This window comes from Neofelis nebulosa, chromosome 5, assembly GCF_028018385.1.
Source record: "Neofelis nebulosa isolate mNeoNeb1 chromosome 5, mNeoNeb1.pri, whole genome shotgun sequence".
Lineage (NCBI taxonomy): Eukaryota > Metazoa > Chordata > Mammalia > Carnivora > Felidae > Neofelis > Neofelis nebulosa.
Window position 1 is genome coordinate 23487382 of NC_080786.1, and position 24082 is coordinate 23511463.

The 24082-nt window shown below is 38.2% G+C and overlaps 1 protein-coding gene across 10 annotated transcripts in view; it reads left to right on the top strand.

The window, feature by feature from the left end:
- SATB1 (SATB homeobox 1) overlaps positions 1–24082 on the top strand; it is a 101121-nt gene that overhangs the window by 27867 nt on the left and 49172 nt on the right. For all 10 annotated transcript variants that reach the window (XM_058729791.1, XM_058729786.1, XM_058729789.1 and 7 more), the window contains 4 exons: positions 104–280; positions 1056–1182; positions 1948–2071; positions 21777–21888. In XM_058729791.1, the coding sequence (XP_058585774.1) occupies positions 104–280; positions 1056–1182; positions 1948–2071; positions 21777–21888 (540 nt within the window). The remainder of the gene's footprint in view (positions 1–103; positions 281–1055; positions 1183–1947; positions 2072–21776; positions 21889–24082) is intronic.

Below are 24082 nucleotides of genomic sequence, written 5' to 3' on the forward strand. Positions count from 1 at the left end.
CACTGTTGGGAAGATTTATTTTCATGGCTTAGTTTTTCCTCCCCCCGGATTGTGTATCTGAAGGCTGTCGGTTTGCGTCTCTCCTTCTCTGTCTCTTTGACAGGAACCATGCTACCAGTTTTCTGCGTGGTGGAACATTATGAAAATGCCATTGAATATGACTGCAAGGAGGAGCATGCGGAATTTGTGTTGGTGAGAAAGGATATGCTTTTCAACCAGCTGATAGAAATGGCATTGCTGTCTCTGGGTTATTCGCATAGCTCTGCTGCCCAGGCCAAAGGTAAATAATGCATCCGTGGGGTTGGAAAAATTGCTTGGCATCCTTTGTTTACTTTGCAGGGAAAGCACTGAATATTTTTATTCAAAGAACTGTAGCCTGTGTGTTGCACTCGTGCCTTATAGACTGTGGGTTTAAAAAATTGGCTTAATTCAGTTTGGTTTAGTTAACACACATTTTGCGCGTGTGGAATGTCGAGGTAGATTTTTTTTTTTAAATTACTTCAGCTGAATCATTAGTATGCTTATTGACCTTAATAATCTGCTCCACTGAGGACCCACAAGGAAGTGAGGAGCGTATTTGAGCAGATGGACTGTTGAGAGTCAATTTGCATTTATGACTGAATATCTAGTTCTGTTTCTTTTATTCTGTTTCTGATGGTTTTATGGGCTGTAAAGTATTTTTCAATGCTGATTCCCATTGCAATAGAGAATCTTATCTAAATCGTAAAGCCATTTAGAACTGGTTCAGCTATGTCTTATTAGAACTTCCTGTAAGTTAGGAAAATGTGGCCTGTGCATAGGTTTTATTGATGGGCTTTTATTTCCCAAATAATAAACAACCCTTCAGTCATTTACATAATTTTACAATTTGGAAAGCTAAGCTGTGAATATTTTCATTGACCTGCCTTTTAGAGGGAAGGGAATCATTCAAACAGAAATCACAGTATTGCTTGTGGTGGGGGCAGCGTAAAAAACAAGGACAACGACAACCTCCTGCTGGAAATATTATCTGAAGGGTACAATATTTAGTGATGTATTCTCTTTATCTGGAATAGGGCTAATCCAGGTCGGAAAGTGGAATCCAGTGCCACTATCTTATGTGACAGACGCCCCTGATGCTACGGTAGCAGATATGCTTCAAGACGTGTACCATGTGGTCACATTGAAAATTCAGTTACACAGGTGAGTCAGGACAGCAGTTCTAGGGCAGAACGTTTTCCGTGCCTGCTCTTTGGAAATAAAGCGTGTCTGGTCAGCCTTTGATGTGCATTTACTGGGTGTTTCAGAAAGGTAAATCCAAATTGATTTCATTGTTTTGCCCCTTCTGCTTTATTTTCCTAACTTCAGTGGATATTGAAAACCCGCTCCCCCCCCCACCCCCAAATTTGTAGGTTTTATGCAGGATATCAAAAGACAAGACTTTTTATATTTAGTCAATTAAATGATGCATTACAAGAAGGCATTTTACATAAAGTTTACTTAAGAGAAAAATATTTTTGCATATCATGAACAGTGCCATCTGTGTACATTTTGTGAAAGAATGCCTTATTCACTATTGCCGCGATCTCGTTTATTTATATATTTTTTTTACCATTTTAATTCGTATGAACGGAGTCACGAAAGGAAAACGGTTAATACGTTAATGCTTTTCACGATGGCTCGCGAGAAAGCAGTACACCTTAAATTGTCTTCCCAAGCGCATCAGAGCAGGAAGGTAGAAGTAACGTGAAAAAATAGCCACCACAGGCAGCTGATGTATAATTCATGCATCGATACAGCAGATGTGTTGTATAAAGTAATTAACTAATCGGAACAATCAGGAGACCGAGAGCAATCTCCAGATGCATCTGTTTGATGCGCAAAATGAAATCTGTCTGTCTTAAAGGAATGTTCTGCAGCGGGATGCAATCTTGTAATAATCCCCTTTCTAATCTATGTCTCAAATAGTTGCCCCAAACTAGAAGACTTGCCTCCCGAACAATGGTCGCACACCACAGTAAGGAATGCTCTGAAGGACTTACTGAAAGATATGAATCAGAGTTCGTTGGCCAAGGAGTGCCCCCTTTCACAGGTACTTAGCATAGCATGTAATAAATAATAAGCCATCATGGGCAGCCCTGATTTCAGGTTTGATGGGGCTCCATAGTCGAAAGCAACTGGTATCTGAAGCAGGTCTGTCAAAATTGCAAGGTGACTTGACCCCTGGTGACTTGTAACAATATGCCTGATTTGTTCTGGACAGCGCCGTTACGCTTTTTCTCCCTTGGGGAAAAGAGCAAAGGAGAAACAGCTCAGCAGAAGACTGCCTTAGCTTGTTTTTAGATTCCTCCTCTGAGTTCTCTGAGCATGGAAGCTGCATTCTCCTGAGTGTCCTTATGTAAGAGAGAGTAAAGGTTGTATAACCTCCAGGAACCTTTGGTGAGCGCGAGTGGCCGTGTAAGTGTTAATGGAAAACTTCGCCATGCTACCTCAATAAAAAAAAAAAAAAAAAAGAGTACAGTTTCTAGATATTTTATCCGTTAGAAAAAAAGGAGGAAAAAAAGCATTTCGTATAAACAATCATAAAAATAAGAAGTTTCTTCCCTGTAACTAAAGGTTGAGTGGTGCTCGGGGTTTTGTCACCAGTTCTGTGGCATTGGTTTACTTGTTTTGCTTTGTTCTTTGGTGGAATTTTATTTTTTCCTCTGAGATTCCTGTCATGTTATCAGAGACTCTTGAAATGAGACAAAGATTTATTATTCTATTTGATATTTTAGAATGAATTTTGGTGAAGCGTAACTAAAACTCTAGATGGAGACTGCCCCTTTTTCTAAATTTCAAACCAAACATTTTTGATCACGCTCTGCTGGTTTCACATAAGAAAGGGTGCTGTGAACCTGCTCTTCATGGGCTGCTTGTGTAGTCGCTACATAATTGTGTCAAGATGCCATCCCCCGATGTGAGGTCATCTCGTGATCTGGTACGATTCAAGTATGGTCCGACGAGATTTTTACCCCATTTTGAAGTTTTTCTTTTATGTCAAGTTCAAAATGGAATCCTGAGTGTTAGTCTGTCAGTCACTTGAATGTGAACCGTATGACTCTGCTATAAACATTTCTGCTCTTGAGATTTTCTCAAAATATACTTCCAGTGTGATGCTCGTGAAGGTACTGGTACCTTCAGAAGGAAGCTTGCGGGCTTTTGTGCTACTGTCTTATGGAAACTCCATGTATCCCAGGTTGCTGCATTACAGTCCATCGGCTTTACTTTGATATTTGTTAACAATTATAGGAGTGAAGCAAGTGAATTAAATTTATAGTTAATTATGGCTTTCCATATTATAAGGTAAGCTGTAGCCATAGGTAAAAAAATTTTTATATTGCAGGTGTCAGTTTCTTGGAATTCAGGGCAAATTCTTTTTGTCATTTAGCTTATTTCCTTCTATCTTCCCTCTCTCACCCTTGGAGTAGAGAGGATGTGCTCACCCTTGAAGTAGGGAGGATGTGAATTTATAACCGTCGAATAAAAGTAATTTAAATTAATTAAACACAGTTAAATCAATAGGATGATATAATGAAGCAGGTGACTCTTACATCTGGGACTTTGGGTTTCGCAGACAACTCCAGATAATGTCACTTGGTTACTAGCATTTGAAAACTTGAAATGGCCTATAAATAAACTTTTTTAGAATTCAAAGTTAAGACCTACATAGCCCCAGTATGTTGCTGAATGTCCCATTGATTTTGGAAGGAAATTCAGGCAACGATTTCAGGCATTTACTGTGAACTGGAGAAGAGAATGCTAGTACAAGTATTTATTGATATAAGCAGTGAGAACTGATTGTTCAGTGACATCAACATTCAGCCAGTAAACTCTACCTCACTATAGCCTGTAAATATAATTGTGAACGTACTTAATGTTATCATGGGAAATGAATTGAATACAGACAATTATAACATTAAACGGAATGACCAAATGAAATTCGGGGCTTGGTTTTGGAGTCCTCCGTGGGTGAACTTCTGTGGAGACGCGTTTAGGAGAACATGTGGCTGTGTGTAAGCTGGAGCCCCTGCTGTAATCGTGAAGTGGTGGAACCAGGCTGTAACTTCAACATCAGTTGTAATTACAGTTGTCCTTTCTTTAAAAATACCTTTCGAAAAAACTACGTGTGGTTTACCAGTGGCAACAGATATTTGAGGTTAATTTAATGCTTAATATGAAAAAAATGCGACCTGTTCTTTAAATGTGAGGGGGTTATTTCTCTCTCTAGAATGAGTCCATGAATCTTAATACTTAATCTGGAACGTTGTAATAATGAACTGGTTTCCCTTTGCTTCTTGATTTTCTTTTCTGTCATGAGTTATTAAAGAAGAGAAAACCAGGCTCTGTCAGGCCTTAGCCCAAAATATATGCTGAGCTTGGCAAAACAACTCTTTCTCTCCCCTGTGGTTGAGATACAGTGATGAAGATGGCTTTGTGAAAAATGCCTTGCAAGTAAATATTGCCTCACTTTTACACAAAATGGAACGTGACGCGAAGAAACACTCATGTTAAGACTTGTTTAGCCCCCTGCCCCCGCCTGTGGAGTTTTCATCTACTTGCTTGAGCATTTTGAGTATAAAAGTCTAGCATACACATTTTGCTGTACATTGAGTGTTTTGTTTACTATGATAAAATACCTCAATGGCAAGTATAGCTACAGGGCCCCTTAATACTATGCTTAGCAGAATGTCCAGCCTCTGGACCCTAGGTTGACTCCCTTTACGGAGTAGAGTCCGGGAGGGAAAACCAATGGGAATCCAGCAGGAATGTGCTTGGGGTGCCTGAGAAGCCTTGCCTCCAGTGCTCTTAGGAGGATTGCCCCACACTTGCTAGACAGATGTCCTTGGAATATTCAAACTAGGTTTGTTTTTTTTTTTAATTTTTTTTTCAACATTTGTTTATTTTTGAGACACAGAGAGACAGGGCATGAATGGGGGAGGGTCAGAGAGAGGGAGACACAGAATCTGAAACAGGCTCCAGGCTCTGAGCTGTCAGCACAGAGCCCGACACGGGGCTCGAACTCACGGACCGCGAGATCATGACCTGAGCCGAAGTCGGCCGCTTAACCAACTGAGCCACCCAGGCGCCCCTCAAACTCGGTTTTTATTGTACCCAGACTCTTCCTTGCACAGATGAAGAAGCCAATGAGCCTAGAGGTTAGTCAAAACACTGGTTAGTGTCTGACCCAAAAATCCTTTCCCAATGATAAATTTTAGAGTGTGTTGATTTTAAAATGCACACTTAATGTTTTTGTGCAATAATGTGTGATAATATTTGCAAGGTTTTCTCCAGCTGCAGAAATTCCGTAAGGGTGCATGTGGTTTGATTTATAACTATGCCTTTATTTCTGTGACCGCTTTCCTAAATCATGAATCTGCCCAAATAGATTGACATCCATCTATTACGTTTTTGTATCACGTGTTTATTTTTGTAAAAACATGCTAAGATTCAAACACTTAGCTCCTTATGGAGCCGAAGTCGATCACTTTCTTGGTCGCTTTCTTGTTACTTTTACTTTTTTCAGTGGATGTGGTTGGATAAGGTGGGCGTTGTATTCTGAACTGCAAGTAAGAAGGAGAGAATCAATCTGGCTTGGGGACAAGAAAGCCTGTGGTCATAAGAACATTGAGTATATGGATTCGGGAGGTAAATGGGAACTTAGAAAGAAGTAAACATTTGATTTACAATAAAACATTTCATTTTCATTTTAGTTTTTCCTGAAGTTTTAGAAATTGAACTTAAGCACTGGATAAATATGTATACATTCAGTATAAGGATAGATTCATTTTGTTAAAAGGTCAATGATTACTTCTCCCAGCCTAACTAATGTCTTTCTTCTAAAAATGTTTAGATCAGATATTCCTGAGAAATTATAATCTGATACGTGCATTTTTACCACCCCTACCCCACCACACACACACACACACACACACACACACACACACTCACCCACTCACCCACTCACCCATCACGACTTTCACATTGTTAAGGGATTAGATTACTATTTCCTTTCTCGCCTAGAGATCAGTAGCTCCAGGCCCTAGTCCTACATGAAGTAAGTGAAAAGCATAATTTTTATTTTCAAGCAGCAAAATATATATAAAATGTATTTAAGTTTGAATGTTTCATTTATATTTTTATATGAAATTTATTGCCAAATTGGTTTCCATACAACACCCAGCGCTCATCCCAACAGGTGCCCTCCTCAATACCCATCACCCACCTTCCCCTCCCTCCTAAGAATGTTTCATTTAGAAGTTGTATTGAATAAAATCATCTTTCCTTTTCCTGAGAGCATCTAAGATCTAATATATGCCAGACTTTCTGTTAGGTATTGGTAGGACAGGTAAACCTGCCCTCCTGAAGCTTACCATTTGATCATGCTGATTCTATGAAACTTGACAGTCACTGCCATAAGCACCTAACAGACCTCTGTGCTCAGTTGATTTTCAGTCTATATGATGCATAGCACCAGAGCAACAACTTAAAAATCCATATCAGTTGTACTATAAATACGTGTTTTTTAAATTGCACTTTGCATTATTGTTTCATAATTTTTAGACTGAAATGACACTTTGAAAATTTGTAAATAAGCATTAATAATCACTCTATAGAGGGAGCACCTGGGTGGCTTAGTCGGTTAGGCGTCTGACTTCGGCTCAGGTCATGGTCTCCTGGTCAGTGAGTTCGAGTCCCGTGTCGGGCTCTGTGCTGACAGCCTGGATCCTGCTTCGGATTCTGTGTGTGTGTCTCTCTCTCCCCCTCCTCCACTCATGCTCTGTCTCTCTCTCTCTCTCTCTCTCTCTCTCTGTCTCTCAAAAATAATAAACACTTAAAAAAATTTTTTAAAAATCACTCTCTAGACAGCACCCAACATCAATATTCATATATTGTATTTCATCTGAGAGTCTAACCCTATGAAATTTATTCACATGTTCACATACTTAACTCATTCAAAACTATGTATTGGCAGTCTGCTGTGTGACAGGCTTCCTGTTTTCTATGTGGTAATAAGGATGATACACCTTCATAATTGAAATAATTTTATTTAGTGCTTTTGATGTAGGATGGGCAAGTCCATCACCCTGAGTGGAATATACTTTGTGTTGTACTCACAGTGGAGGAACCCGAGGCAGCGTTTAAATGAGTCTCATGGTTACATAGCTGCTAAAGCAGAGAGAGAATTCACACCCAGAGCCTGTGAGCTTAACCAAATATCCTTCTTGGTCATATATAGATGAAAGATTTTTTTAAGGCTTTCTCAAATTAATTTGATGCGTTTTGTAAAATACTTCCATTTCCCTGAAGTACTGGTAACTACTTACAGTTTTCCAATCGCATTTATTCTCATTGCTGAAATTTTGGTTTAGCAGATGTGTTTTGATTTTGTTGTTTGCACATTGACTTGCTTTGAAAGTATTATTGTTTCATGCCCCTAGTTTAGAAGTGAGAGGGTAGTTTAGAGCACAGGGACTAACTTCTGGGATACGGGTGTTTTGGAGGTTCCAAAAGGCTTGAGTTTACTAGCTCTATGGCAGTCACTTCCTCCCCCCATCCTGTCACATCCATCTGGATCAATAGGTATAATTGAGCTAATAGGCCTTTATTTTGAACCCCAAGACAATGTTAGGAATTTGCATTGGAAATAGTGGGCACTTTAATTTCTTGAGTCTATTTGCAAGTATAGACCTTCCTCAGCCACTGGCCTGATATGATAGATGAGGATATAACTGCCCAACTCCATTTAAAAATAGAGCATTTCCTGTTTGAGATGTGCTTGTAGGTTTTTGTACTTGCCCGTTCCTGATTAATACATAAATTTTATTGGATACATAAACTTTTTTAAATTCTAGGACTTTTCCCAGTCCTTACCCTACTGACCATGGGTATCCAAGGTTATGAGCATCTGCTTTGCCAGGCACTGAAGTACTTGATACTGATTGGATTTTACTACCATTTTCAGCAATGAGATTCATAAAGGAAATGGTAAACCAGTCTTATATGGGTAGTAGTGTGAATTGCTACTTATTTTTTTCTGCCTTTCTATTGGAACTAGTTATTCTTCATTCTCTTTGAACTTAGTCATCTGCTCTGTGTTAATATTATAATGTATAGAATTTACAATAGAAGAATAAAAATGTGCTCCAAATTGCAAGTTTTCCTAAGTCTCATATAGCAGGCTCATTTTTAGCTGATTTAGATACATAAGGATTTTACTGTAGCTTGATGTTAGCTCTCTGTAACCTTTCAGATATATTAATCAAAAAAGCCAAACTTAATAAAGCATCTAACTTAAAATGGATTGATCTCAAATATTTTATAGCTGCTATCTTTTCACAATAGTAAAACATAAAAGAGTTTAAGCCATGCCAATTTAGAGAGTGCTTAACAATGTGTAAGTACTTCATTTTCACTTAATAGATTTTTACCTGTGCTTTGTTTTAGATCTGAACAGGTTTCCTTTGACCTCAAAATCACTAATGCAAGGAAAATTACCATATCATGAGAGCATTTCCCCTATTTTTTTTTTTTTCTGACTTGCAGAATAATAAATACTGCCAAGGTTGAGGAATATAGACCTGGCCTGGAAAAAGCCTATTAAATGCTATTTTCTAATTTTTTTTTTAAGTTAACCAAATCATGCTAATAAATCTGATTTTCTTGCTAAGACAGAGCTAGTTTTAGAGTGCTTTTGAGTGTCTTTTTTTTGCAACTACTACTTAAATTTCAAGTTGGGCTCTGTCTGGACTTGCTTTTTAAACCTGCTTTATTTCGTGTCAGATTTGGCCAGACTCATAAACAAATAAACAAAAGACCTTAAATTCGGAATAATCAAAACAAATAGATACACGCACCCAATTTTTTTTTTTTTCCTGTTTCATTGGAAACTGCTCGATCATAACGTGTTCAGAGTATAAAAAACATAAGAGAGCCTTTAACATAACAGGAGAGAGCCTCAGCCTGGCTCTGCAGCTCATTGCCAATTGAAGTAAGGAACGCTCTGGCTGTTGGGACTTTTAAATCTAGACTTAAAAGTTATTTGTTCTGTTTAGCATTTTTAAAACGATTCTATTAGGAATTGTATGTGCTTCAGTTTTAATTTTAACTCATAATGATTGTAAAGCACCCTGGGATGCTTGCATGAAGGGCGCTTCAGAAATGTAAGATTGTATTGTGTTCTAATATGTAGTATTATTATGGGGTGCTGGAGTTTCATCACGGACAATTCATAAGGTTGCAGAATTCTTCATTGAAGGTAGCTGACATCTTTCAGACATCCTTCAGTAGTCTTTTTTTTTCTTTTATTTTTACTCTAAAACTTTATCCTCTTTAGCCATGATCGTTTTCTTTACTTCTTTAAAAAAAATATTATCTTTATTGCAGTATTTTCCCATAAAAATGCTAATCTAATTTAGTTTCCTCAGAGGGGTTAAAGGTGCAAACCACATGATAGGTTGAAAGTTAAGAGATTAACGCTTTGTTAGCACCCTTTGAGATCACATTTTCACTTCATCCTTGGGTACCACTGATTGTCCTAGGCTTGTCCCTTTCTACTGTCAATCCAGCCTTTATTCCCAGGCAGTTAAAAAATGTGGAGCTACCTGAAGCAAGTATTAACTTTATGAAACGACACAATAGAATTTCCAGATGTGTTGAAACTCCTGGGTTATGATAACATAGGACAGAGCCTAATTTCGTTTTCTTTTTATTTCTTAATGGAACTATTTCTTGGTGTGATGTATTTCTTTAGCAACTTCATTCTGTCACTTTTTATGGGAGTCTTTGCGTGTCATTGCTCTTTGCCATCACTTTAATTAGTGAGCTTGTACCATTCATTACCTAGGAGTCAAGAATGTGAGCTCTGTCATTACTAGCTCTATCAGCTCTGGGAAGTGACTCTCCATGCCTCAATTTCCTCATCTATAAAGTAGGAAGATAATAGCACCAATTTTTCAGGATTGTTATGAGAATTACGTGAAATACTACTTGTTAAACATTTGGAACATTGCTCGGTTCTAAAGTGTACAATAACTTTGGCTGTTTTTCTACAACATGATGATTGAGAGGTTGCAATTACACATGGGGATGCTGTATAGTCATCTAAGAAACTGCTGCTCCAAAGAAGATTTTGATGCAGACTTTTTATGGAAACAACCAAGAACTTTTCACATGTGGAAAAAGCAGAGGACTGTGTTACAGTCCATTCTCACCTGTGAGGGGCACTTTTAGCATCATCCTTTGAATCATTATAAATTTCCCACGTATTTTTAAATGGAAGCGGGGAAAGGCTCAAACCTTGCACTTTAAATAAGTCCATTTGCAAGTTAAGCAAATAAGGTACCTTAGATTAGACAGTGTCCAAAAAGCATAAAGATGCCTCAGGGGACTGTCCTGTGGGTGGGAGCCTGTCTCGTGTCCTTTCGTGAACTCCCCTCACCCCCACTCCCTGCACTCAGGGCTCCATCCTGCCTTTGCGCACCCATCATAGTACTTTCCGTGCTGTTCTGAGATTACGTGCAGACTAACTAGGCTCGCCTTACCTTGTGATTAACTGTCACAAAGGGACTAAGTTTGATTCATCATCACAGTTGTAAATCCTGGCACACAGTAGGATCTCAGGAATATTTATGAAGCTGATGCCTCATAGGCTTTTTGCCGTGTTAATTTCATGAACCAATAAGCTATTTCAGTAGTTTTATTAGTAGTAGTTTATAGATACTCTGATCTATAATATCCTACTGTACAAAATATTTCTCCTATTACACTTCTGAATTTTTAGTTTATCTAACTGAGAGCAAATTCTGAATTTTTCTGTAAGGAAATCTACTGATACTCCAAGCTGTCTTGTATTTTTGCTTATGTTATAATGTTCTTGAATATATGTACAAATTTACATGTTTGTAAGCAGAACAGTGGCCTTGGAGATACAAGGGACCCAGAGATGTAAAATATGCTGCAAAAGATCTAATTATATGTCACTGTTAAGCACAGCCTTTTAACGATATATTTATATGCATGTCTGAAATTTTTCTTCCCTATCAAACATATATTTCAGCATGGCTAATACTTTTCATTTTGGGTCAATTGTGTTATATTTGAGATCCATGCTTTTTTACTGTTAGTTCCATTTGTCCATTTCTCGTGTTTAAAAATAATGTAAAGAAGGAAAATTTCGATAGCAGAGTCCATTGATTTATATTCAGAGATGCCGATGCTGCCAACATAGAAATGCTAACAGTCAGTACCACCCCATATGGGCTCACAATGTCCATTCCTCAATTGATGTTCTAAAGTCCACATTTGGCATTGGAGACTCTGTACAGGGCTATAAACACATAATGTGTAAAAGTCCACTGTATAAAGGCCCAGAATCACCTGAATTTAGGGAGAGCTGCAAGTGTAGATAACTGTTCAGCCATTCCAGAATGGGCCCCAGGGACCCGGCTTGTCCACCCTTCTGCATGAGCACCAGCTCAGCCTGGAGCACATACCTCCAGTGATGGATGGGGCACATTATCTCTCGATGTCCAACCTGTGCAACATTTTTACTGTTTCACTAAAACTCCTAAAGAGGTGATTACCAGAATATGGCAGTTTCCAAAGCTGGGAAGCATTTTCATAATATTGATAAAGACGAGCCAGATTAATTTGATTTTCCTCTGTGACCTATTCCAGAGGTGACATTGGTTTATCTTTATTGAGTAGACATAGAAAGTCTTGGTTAACAACTAACAGTAACTTAAAAACACAGAAATCAAGGACATGATTTAGCTCTTAGTCTCCTGTGAAATCTTGGATCAGATATGAGGGGATCCATCAACTCTGTGATAGGCTTCTGAGGATTTGTGCAGACCCAGAAATTATAAGTTACTTTTGGGAGTGTATGTGGAGAGACCTTCCACAGGTTTCATGAGATTCCCAAAGAGAGTTTTGTCATTCCATAAAAAGCTAAATTCTGGGCTGTCTTTTCTCCCCAAGTTGTAGGCAGTCTGGCTTAAAAATCTTAATAGTGTTCATATGAAGAAAGAATGCAGAGAAGGAACATAAAATCTGTAAAGAGTTACAGAGCCTAATTCTAGTTCAGTTGACCTTTGAACAACACAGGGTTGGGGACACTGACCCCCTGCATAGTCAAAAATCCACATATAACTTTTGACTTCTTAAAAACTTAACTACTAACAGCCTACTGTTGACCAGAAGCCCTACAGATAACATATAAGTTGATTAACACATATTTGTATGTTACACGTATTATTTACTATATTCTTACAATAAAATAAGCTAGAGGAAAGAAAATGTTAAGAAAATCATGAAGAAGAGAAAATGCATTACTGTACTGTAAAAAAGTCTGCATATAAGTGGACCCATGCAGTTCAAACCTATGTTGTTCAAGGGTCAACTGTGTTTACTTTTGAAAAAATGGATTCTAACTACTTCAGTCCTTTTACTCCGTGGCTTAAAGTTTTTCAGAATGCTTTATTTAGGACCCCTGGCATTTAACACAAATTTGTTACTTTTTCTTGTGCTGTGTCTAAGTACAGATACTAGAAATTGTAATCTCCATAGCGGATGAGAGATTTAACTATGCAAGGACCATCAGAGAAAGAATAAGCAAGCATTCCTCAAATTGCCAAGTTGGTGCAGACTGCTTAAAATTTAGAATCTTAGGAAACGATTTTTGCTGTAAAATAAGTCATTGGATTTAGATTAATCTAATGAAAAGCTCGTGAAAATTCTTTTTGGAGTAGGATAATGTTTAATTTATAATGATGGGTGTATTTTTAATAATCACATTATAAATAAGAAACCAGGGGACTTTAACCTTCCTAAAAATAACACTGTAGTTGGGACATTTGCAGTGAATGCCTGTGAATGGCTGATGTGTATTACAGGTAAATCTTCTTAAGTCATTGAAGAAGACCCTACAGGACCTCTGTTTGGGAATACATGTAGATTTCATAGACTCTGAAAGCCATTAGAAGGGACCCTGGAGATTCTCTAATTCAATCCCCTTCATGTTGCAGATGAACGAAGTAAGCCGCTGTGCAATTAATTTGAAATATTACATACCCTTAGTCATAATACACCTTTAACAAATATTTTCTAATTTAAGCTCTTTACTAATATATTCAATTAGTTTGAATAAGAAGGTTTCAGGATGGTAAACATTTCTAGAATAGGTACTTCTACAAAACAACAGAGTAGAGAATCTGGTCGAAGGTATTATCCGGGCCTTAGGTAAAATTACTTTATGTGGAAAAACCATGTGAACTGTGAGCCAACATTTTCTTTAAAAATTATGAATTGGGTATTTAAATAATTAAATAAGATTTCTGTGCTTTGGAATGGTCACGTTTTCATCTTTAGGAAACGCCAGAAAATTCAAAAAGATTTAGATGTGTTCTCTTTGTGCTTCCTTTTGTATTGGAAGTTGGTACTGAGATTCCATTTTTAGCATGACACAAGGGTTACTTTCTGTGAAAATGCCGTTTTCAGGCACTGGAATTGATCACGATGGCAAGAGCCATAACTATGACAACTGGAGTTTAAGTAAAATTTATAAGTGATTAGTCTCCTCTCAACAAATTGAGATTCCGAATATGCCCCAGTTGTATCTCCCAAGAGAATGGCTTAGAAAGCAATAGAGGATCCAGAGGGAAAGATTTGGGGAACATAAGCTAACATGCACAAACAGAGTATTACACTTAGAAATCCTGCCATTTGCTTCTCATAAATTCAAGCCCATTTCCCTTCCTTCCCACCCCCAAATACCAGATGGGGGACTACCTGTTAATTTTCAACAAATTCGTTCCATGTCACCATCTCATACGATGCCTTTTAGAGCTTGTTTGTAGTATTTGATATCCTTTGGGATTAAAAGAAAATTCCATTTGCTGAGAATCTCCATTAAAATTGTGTTTGAACATGGAGTTGATTCCATTTGATCCAAAATTAAAGTTTGACCTTTGGGTTTTTCACATGCATATGAAAAACTGCTGTGAAATTCAGGCCACAGGCAGACAGGACACAGAGAAAGAGGAGGGGCGTCAGAGTGTACGAAGTTACACTTCTCAAAAAATAAAAATGTAAAAGAATAGGGAGCCAGCAGTTTGACAGATTGTTCAGTAAATGCTCATTTTATTGAAAATTATAAAAAGGTGCTTAATGCCTCTGTGCCATTAATACAATACATAAAAAGGTTACTGTCAAGATTAGTGTTCCAGTCCTGAAAATTAACTATAGGGTTTTATGCATCACTCTGCATCGACTGAGAAGTTAAAGGTTTCTGTATATACATTTCACATGCGCGGGCATTTATTTCAGAAAACAATTATTTTAGACTTTATGCCAAAGACATTAGCAGTAATGTGCTTTCATTTAAAACATGGACATAGCAGATATATATTACAGACAAGGTAGAACCATGAAAATCGCCTTATAGAATTAAACCGGGGTGAGATTATTTCCCTTGCTGTCTCTAGAGTATTCCAATTCAAAACATACCTTCCTTCCTACAGAAAAAGATATTCAGATTCCTTAGTTGAAATTAATTAGCATTCAGAAACCAGATAGCATGTTTTTGGGTATTCATGAGATCTCTGTTTGAAAAAAATGTTTTTAACTTGTAGAAATGTGTTGCAACACACAGATGGGAAGAAAAAGAAAAAAAAATCTCTTTAGCAAGCACTGTGTGTAAAAGGAATATTACATTTTGCACGCTCCTGATTGCTCTGTGTAAACAGTTTTTGACATCTGTCTTTATAGTTTTCGAGGAGAGGAAGACTTTGTTAAAAGAATCATTTTTATACAGCAGTCACCATTTCAGTCTTGCTTTACCTGTATTATGAAAGCAGATGGTCTGCATGTCTTTTGAATATTTATAACTATCAAAAACAATCTCTTGCTATTCACCCTTAGGCTTATGAGATGTCAGGACTGTTCTGGTTGAAAAAAATCATCCTGGGTGTTTACAGAAAGAGGATTACATTAAGCTGAAATGACTATACATTTTCCAGTTTAATATTTGTCCATCAGCTGTTTAATCGTATTTAGATAATTGTGTAAATAAGATGTTGTAGCCTTTGCCCTCTCTGCTGATGGAGCCTGAAAGCTTTAAACATGGGTGAACCACCATTTTGTAGATGCTCCTGCTACCTCCTCCCACCGCAGTAAAACCATCAGCAAGTCTTTAGTAAGTTTTGATCATGATATCACAGTCCTGTTTAAAAAAAAAAAAAAAAAAATAGTGCACAAAAAGTCAGTATGGAGATCAGATGAAATGCTAGGGAGCTTCTGGCTTCCGGGACAGGCTGTTTAGTTTATTAGAGTATATCGTAATATGCAAATATGGTACAGCACTTCAATTACCCTTTAAAGATGACGTGGCTTTCTCTTTATTCTTCACGAGTATTCGGAGCTTGGAGGGTATTTTGGAAAACTTTTGGTATAGTGGGGGTTAACTGTTTTTTGACTGGAAGCTGAGCAATCAGAGATAACAGATTTTGCTGTGGTTGGTTGATTTGGCAGAAAAGCATGAACAGTTTTGGTTTAAATGATTGAATAACCTGATTAGCATTGTTTTGGGGTGGGTTTTTTTGTTGTTGTTAAAGGCACAACAAAGCAATTTTAAGGGTAATCAGATCACTGCCTTTCCCCAGTTGATAAACCTTTTTTTTTTTTTTTTTTTTTTTTTTTTTTTCCAGAAGGCCTCACCTCTCCTAAACCTCTTTATTGGCTACCAGGATGACCAAGTAGAAAAATAAAAACATCTTCTTTCAGTTTCTGAATGTGTTCTAAATATATACCTACAGCGTATGTTATATTCTAGCGGGGGGGGGGGGTTGAAAGAATATGTTGAAAAATGATTTGACCTCAAGCAATTCCTTATGGGATTTTTGTTGTTGTTGTTTTTGTTTTTCAAATTTGGAGACCTGCAGTATTTGAGAGCAAAGGTTTAGAATGTTCTAACTATATCTAAGTCAGGCTTTAGAAAAATTCCACCCTTACCTTTTCACAATTAGAAAGGTTATAAATAATGTATTTGGCTGAAAAGGAAGCTCAGCCTGTGGCAGATGGTATCATTCTAGAGTACTGGGGTTTCTGTGAAGATGGCATTCTTTCAGATCGGAACTTCAGCAGACTCTCAGAAAGAACCGAAGCTCTTCATAGGGAGCAGACATGTGCTTTATGGATCTTAGAAAAGCTTACAACTTGGCTCCTAGGATGAGAATATTGTGTCACACTGGGGTTATGAGACCCACAGCCAATTTCTGCCAACTTTCACATTGCGTTTCCCAACACTGGAAGCTGTGGCCTAGTCCTTGGCTGGTGTACTGTGTAGCATTTGAACTTGAGATTTGAGCTGCCTGAGTTTGGTCCTCTTGATTGTTTTATTCCCTGACCATCGGTGGTCTACACAGGCCGGCCGCTGAGTAGGAAAACTTGCGATACAACTTGTGCCTTTTTCAAAGTGCTTTGGAGAGCTTGTATAAATAGACACCGAGAGAGAGAACTGGAATAACATAACCACCAAGCACTGCGACTTCCGAGACATCTGTGTGGATGTATTTTGAAAAACCTGGGAAGGGATCTCTTGCAAATTAATGAACAAAGTTTCTTTAAACTATGAGTCCTATCATGACAGCTAAAAATGATGCATCTGATGGGGCGCCTGGGTGGCGCAGTCGGTTAAGCGTCCGACTTCAGCCAGGTCACGATCTCGCGGTCCGTGAGTTCGAGCCCCGCGTCAGGCTCTGGGCTGATGGCTCGGAGCCTGGAGCCTGTTTCCGATTCTGTGTCTCCCTCTCTCTCTGCCCCTCCCCCGGTCATGCTCTGTCTCTCTCTGTCCCAAAAATAAAATAAAAAACGTTGGAAAAAAAAAAAATTAAAAAAAAAAATGATGCATCTGAAAAGATTCATGGGACAAGCTGCCATTACCTTTGACCCTTAGGAGCAAAAAAAAAAAAAAAAAAAATTTGTTTCTGGTAGCCTCCAGTAACGGCTAATTCAGTGATCTTTGATCCTTTGATTGATCAGCTAATATATGCCCAGCCCCGTGGTGAGTCCAGGCCTTTCAGACATGCAACCCCAAGACTGACAGCAGCAGGAAGAGTGCTGGGAAGGTGCCATGTGCTGGATCTACACCAAGTCAGGAAAGGCTTTGCAGAAGCAAGGGTGCCTGAACTGTGTCCTGAAGAATGAGCTGCTGTTAGCTAGAGAGGAGAGAGGGCACAGCTCGAAAATCCAAGTCAGAGAAGCGGTAGATGTCTTCCTGATACCTGCTACTGGGTACAGGCCACCTTCACAAAGATACTGCCAGATTGGAATATTGAAACAAATGGTGGAAATACTTTTTTTTCCCGGGGTGTGTTCTCTTGTTATCCCGTGACCCGAGTTAATAAATTTAATTAGTCTACTCTGTTCTTCGGAAGAAAATTTGACATAAGATAACATTTGAAAATTTTATCTGATGCTCTTCTGTTATTTAAAGCATAGTCTTTGGACTGATCTGAAATGTGATCATATAATAAAAGCCAGTGAGGAGGAGGCAGAGGGTTGTCATAGTAATTAACGTATCTTGAAGTCCATACTTGGTCTGTTCCCGGCTCTGTGCTAAGAGAACCATATTTATCTTATTTATTGTCTGTGTAAGTGTGGATAGTATGTCTCTTCGGGTCATTATTTTTCTAGGAACTTGCCTAGTGCTTGGCACCTAGTAGGAGTTCAGTAGATAACATGCTGAATGAATGGGAAAAAAATGCCTGAATGAATGGATTCTCAGAACAAGCCTGTGAAGTGAGTGTTGCTGTGATTCCCATCTAGTAAGGGGGATTATGATAGAATGAGTGGTCAGTTAATGTGACCAAGGTCACACTGCCTCTGTGCGACACATTTTGGACTTGAATGCAGATTTAGCTATTCTCTTTCATCAAATGAATATTTAGTGTGTATTTAGTATATGCCAGACATTTGGGGCTGGACAATAATATAGAGCCCCAGAGCTGCGTAAAGTACAACTTAGTATAATCTTTTTAAACCAAAGGCTTTTTTTTTTTTTTTAATCAACATAAGAATCCCAAGCCTCTTTCTTTCAAAATGTGGATCTTGATCTGCCTACCCCCTGCATATCCCCATCCCCTAGGCAGATAGTACCAACCTTGGCTTTGTTATATGTGTTCTCCAAATAATTGGTGTTTCTTTATGATTTTCTAAATTTAAGAACCAATACTGAATATAATCTTTCTTTCTTTTATTTTTATTTTTATTTTTATTTATTTTTTTATTTTTTTTTTAAAATTTTTTTTTTCAACGTTTTTTTATTTATTTTTGGGACAGAGAGAGACAGAGCATGAACGGGGGAGGGGCAGAGAGAGAGGGAGACACAGAATCGGAAACAGGCTCCAGGCTCCGAGCCATCAGCCCAGAGCCTGACGCGGGGCTCGAACTCACGGACCGCGAGATCGTGACCTGGCTGAAGTCGGACGCTTAACCGACTGCGCCACCCAGGCGCCCCATCTTTCTTTTTTTTTTAATGTTTACTTATTTTTGAGAGAGAGAGAGACAGAACGCGAGCAGGGAAGGGGCAGAGAGAGAGAGGGAGACACAGAATCTGAAGCAGGTTCCAGGCTCTGAGCTGTCAGCACAGAGCCCGATGCAGGGTTCAAATTCACAAACTGTGAGATCATGACCTGAGCTGAGGTCAGAAGCCCAACTGACAGCCACCCAGGTGCCCCTAAATATGATCTTTCAAATGCCATGTGACCCACAAGATTCTGAAATCTCTTTCTTGCCCTCAAAATTCATGGTCTAGTCTGATGCCACAGCTAAGTCTCCCAATAGGGATTTTACCACATGGAAAAAAAAAGTCCTGACGCAGTGGTACTTGAGCAATTCAGTTGTACAGATTACTACATATTGTTCTAATAAAAATAGAGGTCACCTCAAGTTACCTGAATTATGGAATATTCCCCAGCCCCCTGAAAGCACAGAAAGAATTTAAAAAGTGGCTTTGACATGTGTCATAACCTGTGGATTAGCCTTTTCATTTACATCTTGCTTAGGCTAATATTTACATTAATCAGAGTTTTTTAAGCACACATCACTTGACAGAGTAGAAAACATCCAGAAAGTCACTTAAGGACAGAGCCTATCGAATGGGGTTAAACAAGGGCAGGAAGAAGCTTTGATGATCATGCACATATGGATATTATTTTCCACATATGGATAATAATGAACTACATAGCACTATTACGTATGGGCTCTAATTTTATAAAAATATTTCAGATGGGTTGTCTTACCACGTACCGTGTATTCTTCCTTTTGTCCCCCCATATACTTTCCACTGTTGGTCTGCTAAATCACATTAAATTGAAGTAATCTGTTTATGTATCTGTCTTCCTAACAGATGGTAAACTTCTAGGCAGAGGCTGTGTCTTATCTGCCTTTGTGTCTCTAGTACCAGCTAGACACATAGTAGGTGTGCGGCAAAGAACAAATTTCATGTATAGAACTGTCGGCAAACTGAAATAGACTGAGCGTCAGAAACCTCAGCGAAATTGAGATATTCCCATACGTTTCTGAAAACTAAGGCATAAACTACGTCTACAACTTGTATGTACTATTACATTGACATTTAAGAAACTGCCAGAATGTCTAGGAACAAGAGTAATAATTTTTTAAAAATTGGACCAAAGTTGAAGAGCATCAACTGTCATCCATTTGCAGAATCACCATTATCCATCAGCGATCTGAATAGTTTTATTAGTGTCTGACTTTATTGATCCATTATTACAATAGAGTAAGTGTGATTGAAGCTGACGGATTGTTAACTGGATCAGGTAATCTTCTGGCTCTGGTTTTGGCAACCTTGCTAAGTATCTTTTTGTACTCTGGACTGAGGGAGGCTCTTAGTAAAATTGCAAGCTACTGGATTAATGGCAGAGAATCACGAGCACATTAAGAATGTCTTTTTAGAGAAATAAAATGTAAAAATGACTATAAAGTAGAAAGTGTCCAAAAAAAAAAAAAAAAGCTATCACGGTGCCTCTTACGAAAGATAGCCGTGTTTTACACAAATACAACTCTGGCTTATTTTTCATTGGAAGTTCTTTAAAGAGCCCCAAGAGTTAGATATTGCAGGAACTTGTGCATGTTACAAAATTAACACTGTATGGATGTCAGGAGAATCAAGAGTCACCAAAAAAACTTTAAATTAGAAGTAGTTTAAAGAAGATAATGATATAAAAATACTTTTGTCCCCAAACTGGCTTTTCTGGTTGTTGCCTGCCTCCCAAACAATGCTGCCTTCTGTAAACTCTTTCACCATAGACCAACTGAAGTCTGAAATGTAAGTTCTCATGTTTCTACACATAGGAGTGGAGGAAGGATTGGTGGTACAAGTCTAATTATTCCTAAAATGCAGCTGGAAATTAATTGAGCTGCTACTAGGTAATAAGGGCATTAGGGTTAAAAAGAACAACAAATTAAGGTACTGAAATTACCATAACCGAAATTTGCTGGGAAGAAAACACGTTTGTTTCTTGGAGATGAGTTAAAAAAAAAAAAAAAAAACACCAAAAACTTCAAAATCATGGTCATTCCTCTCTTTATTTTTCAACGTTTGTTTTTTGGTTTTTTTGTTTTTTTTTTTTTTAATTTTTGGGACAGAGAGAGACAGAGCATGAACGGGGAAGGGGCAGAGAGAGAGGGAGACACAGAATCGGAAACAGGCTCCAGGCTCCGAGCCATCAGCCCAGAGCCTGACGCGGGGCTCGAACTCACGGACCGCGAGATCGTGACCTGGCTGAAGTCGGACGCTTAACCGACTGCGCCACCCAGGCGCCCCTCCTCTCTTTATTTTTATCATGTTAAACCATTGATTCCGTCTTCAGGGTTTTTGTGAAAAGCAGAGTGAAGACAAGTGACAAAATAGGTCATTTTCTTTTTTGTGGTATCCTTGAGAAATTTAGTAGGCATGAAATGTGTATCTTTTAAAATCTTACGGTTAATTTGGAATTCAAAATCCAGCTTTACTGTAGATGAAGCTAGCGATGAGATTGTAGAATGTTTCTTTCTCTAAATATTAGAGGGGCCCTGTGAATAGTGTATTTTTTTCCCTCAATGTGGTCAGTTCACCTCTGAAGAACATTAGCATAGTTAATGCACCTCCAGCTAAAACCCAAATAATAGTAGAAAGTACAAGTAGTATTTCCCAAACTTTATGCACACTCAAATTCCTGGGGGATCTTGGTAAACTGCAAGTGATGATTGGCTGTGTCTGGGGTAGGGCCCAAGATTATGCATTTCTAATAGACTTCCAGGTGATGCTAATATTGCTGGTCCCTGGGCCACACTTTGAGCAGCAACGATGTGTAGTCACTTAACCTCAAAGTAGTGTTTACTTACGAATTGCAGTCATAAAGTCATCTTCACGTATTGGGATTTATTGAGATGAGTGAAAGTTTGTCAGCCTAAGAATAGATGGCATTGATGGAGGTTCCACGAGTACCAGAGCAAAGTCCATTGGTTTGATAGCTTTATACTGGTCTCAGGGGGCTGTTGCTTTCTACTTAAATAAGCGTTCAATGCGCTACTTAATGAATTTTAAGAAGTTGAGGCTTTAGGCCAAAGCGTGAAACAAAAACGTATTGGTACTCAGTTGATTTAAAAAAATGCCATTTACACAATTGAAATGATTTTTGTGTTCCATCTTGTGCCGATATGTATTACAAATGTTTTCCCCCCTCTTCATGCAGAGTATGATTTCTTCCATTGTGAACAGCACTTACTATGCAAATGTCTCAGCAGCAAAATGTCAAGAATTTGGAAGGTGGTACAAACATTTCAAGAAGACAAAAGATATGATGGGTAAGCAAAAAACTGTTGCAGTGGTGACTACATACCATTATGTGTCATTTGGGGGTTTATCAAAGTCACATCTAAAGCCAGGTCTTGTGATTGCCCAATTAGAGATCAATTTAGAATGTTTCTTTGAGGGTGGGGAGTGGGTATGAGTATAATGAGATAATTAAATTCAATAAATGTTTGTGTTTAAATCAGCCAAACTGACTTGGTTGTCAGACATGCAGGAAATCGAGGCGGGAGGAGGGAAGCTGTCATTTCTTAACATCTCAGTGAAGACCTAACCAGGCCTTGAATAACTAATATTAGCTGTGATTTCACTCAGAGATAAATCATGCTTTTATGTGTTTTGTTTTTGTTTGAGAGGAGGAGAAAGCGCCTATTTTTACACCCAATTTTTAAGGAAATTAAATTGTATTTATAGTTTCCTCAGTTGAGATCAAGTGAATTTTGTAGCTCTGATCCCCAGCCCTTCTAGATGGGCACTTCGGTGAGCTTTACCGCCCTGATAGCAGACGCATCATTGTACCATTTCTCAACTTTTAATTCCAGTGTAGCAGCCCATCTTAGCGTGCAACTCCAGGTCAATATGTGTTGAGCAGGAAATGCATTAGAAATTGTCGGCAGTGTGAGACGACTCATACAAGTTGTGTGCTGTACCTGAGCATTTAGACGCTGATGTTTTCTCCCTTTTGAGTTTGCTAATGTTGCCAAAGCAAACACTGTGATTAAGGTTCATGTTTTAATTTCTATTAATGTTTTCTTTCACATACTTGTACCTTCCAAATAATGCATTTTAAAATAATATAGGAACAGGATGTTTAATATGCATAGCATTACGTCCTGTTTTAAACCTGTGTCTCTTTCCTTCCATCGTGTTCGTTTAATAACAACAACAATAATGACTTTTCCTAAAGATTTTAAGAAACAAGAGAACCTGAATTTTGAGTGTGTTTTAGCTTTTAATATTTGAAGCAAAGCCATCCATCTACCAAAACAGATTCTTTGCCTTTTATAGCTTAGAGCTGTAATGAAGACAATGCATCATTTTTGGAATAATTGCTTGAATTACTATTCCCTGTGAATGGCCCACTTGGGCTGATATCACTGGTAGAAATGGAAGGTTTCTTTCCCAATTCTTAGTTATATTTTGCATATATCAGTGATTATAGCAATATGATAAGTTCCTCTAAATATAAAGCCTGAATATTTAATAAAAAGAGAAATGACGATGGAAATCAAGCCAGAGTCTATACATGGGAGGTATGGTGTGCTATTTGGAAAAGACTCACCTATTTACATATAACAGCCGTGCTCAGCCTTTCCAGTCAAGAGCATCAAACCGGTCTCTTCCTTGCTACAGCAAAGCATTGGACACACTGACAGCTGACTCTCGGCCAGTCCGCATTAGGGACCTAGCCAAGGGAGAAGCATTCATCCTGATAGGTGGTAATAAATTGCAAAATCGTGACGGTATCACTGTTGCACCAGGATGATTCTCTGACCCTTCTTGAAAGATTGCTGGTAGCCATAGCTTCTTCAAGAAACATTTGGCTCTTAGCAAAACTGGGTATACTGGCTTGCAGTACAGTAAACCAGTCGCTTCATTCTCCGGTGGATATACTTGCCACCGGTGATAGTTAGGATTAAATGAAACAAACCATATAGGATACTCAACACAGTGTTCAGTATGCACTCAGTTATTATTACTTACTATGCTCACTTTATTATATTGATTACTTCTTTACAATCCATGGCTAGGTAAAAATTGAATGCAGATAACATTTTTGTCCTCTTTTTCCTTTCAAAACTTTTGCTTCGAGTAATAACAGTCAATATCTATCATGAGAAAATACCTGGATATTTCTTTTTTCTTTAGTGCATATATTTTCTTAGTCCAACTCTTTCTAGTTGCTCTTAAGCACATGGTGTTCTTCTAGAAGCTGTTTTAGAAAAAAAAATTCTGTATAAGCCTTCTTGGGGGTAATAAGTGAGAGTGAAAAATAGCTTGACCCCAAAACTAGTCACCTGGAATTTGAAAATAATTGATTTTATGCCTTAAGTCTAAACCACATTATAAAATTAGATCTGAAGTATCGTATTGTCCCCCTTTCAAAGTTTGTGGAATTGTGCAGAAGAGGAACGTGAATCCATAGCCATTGGGTTCCATCTTAACGTTTTCTTTAGTTCAATTGGATTT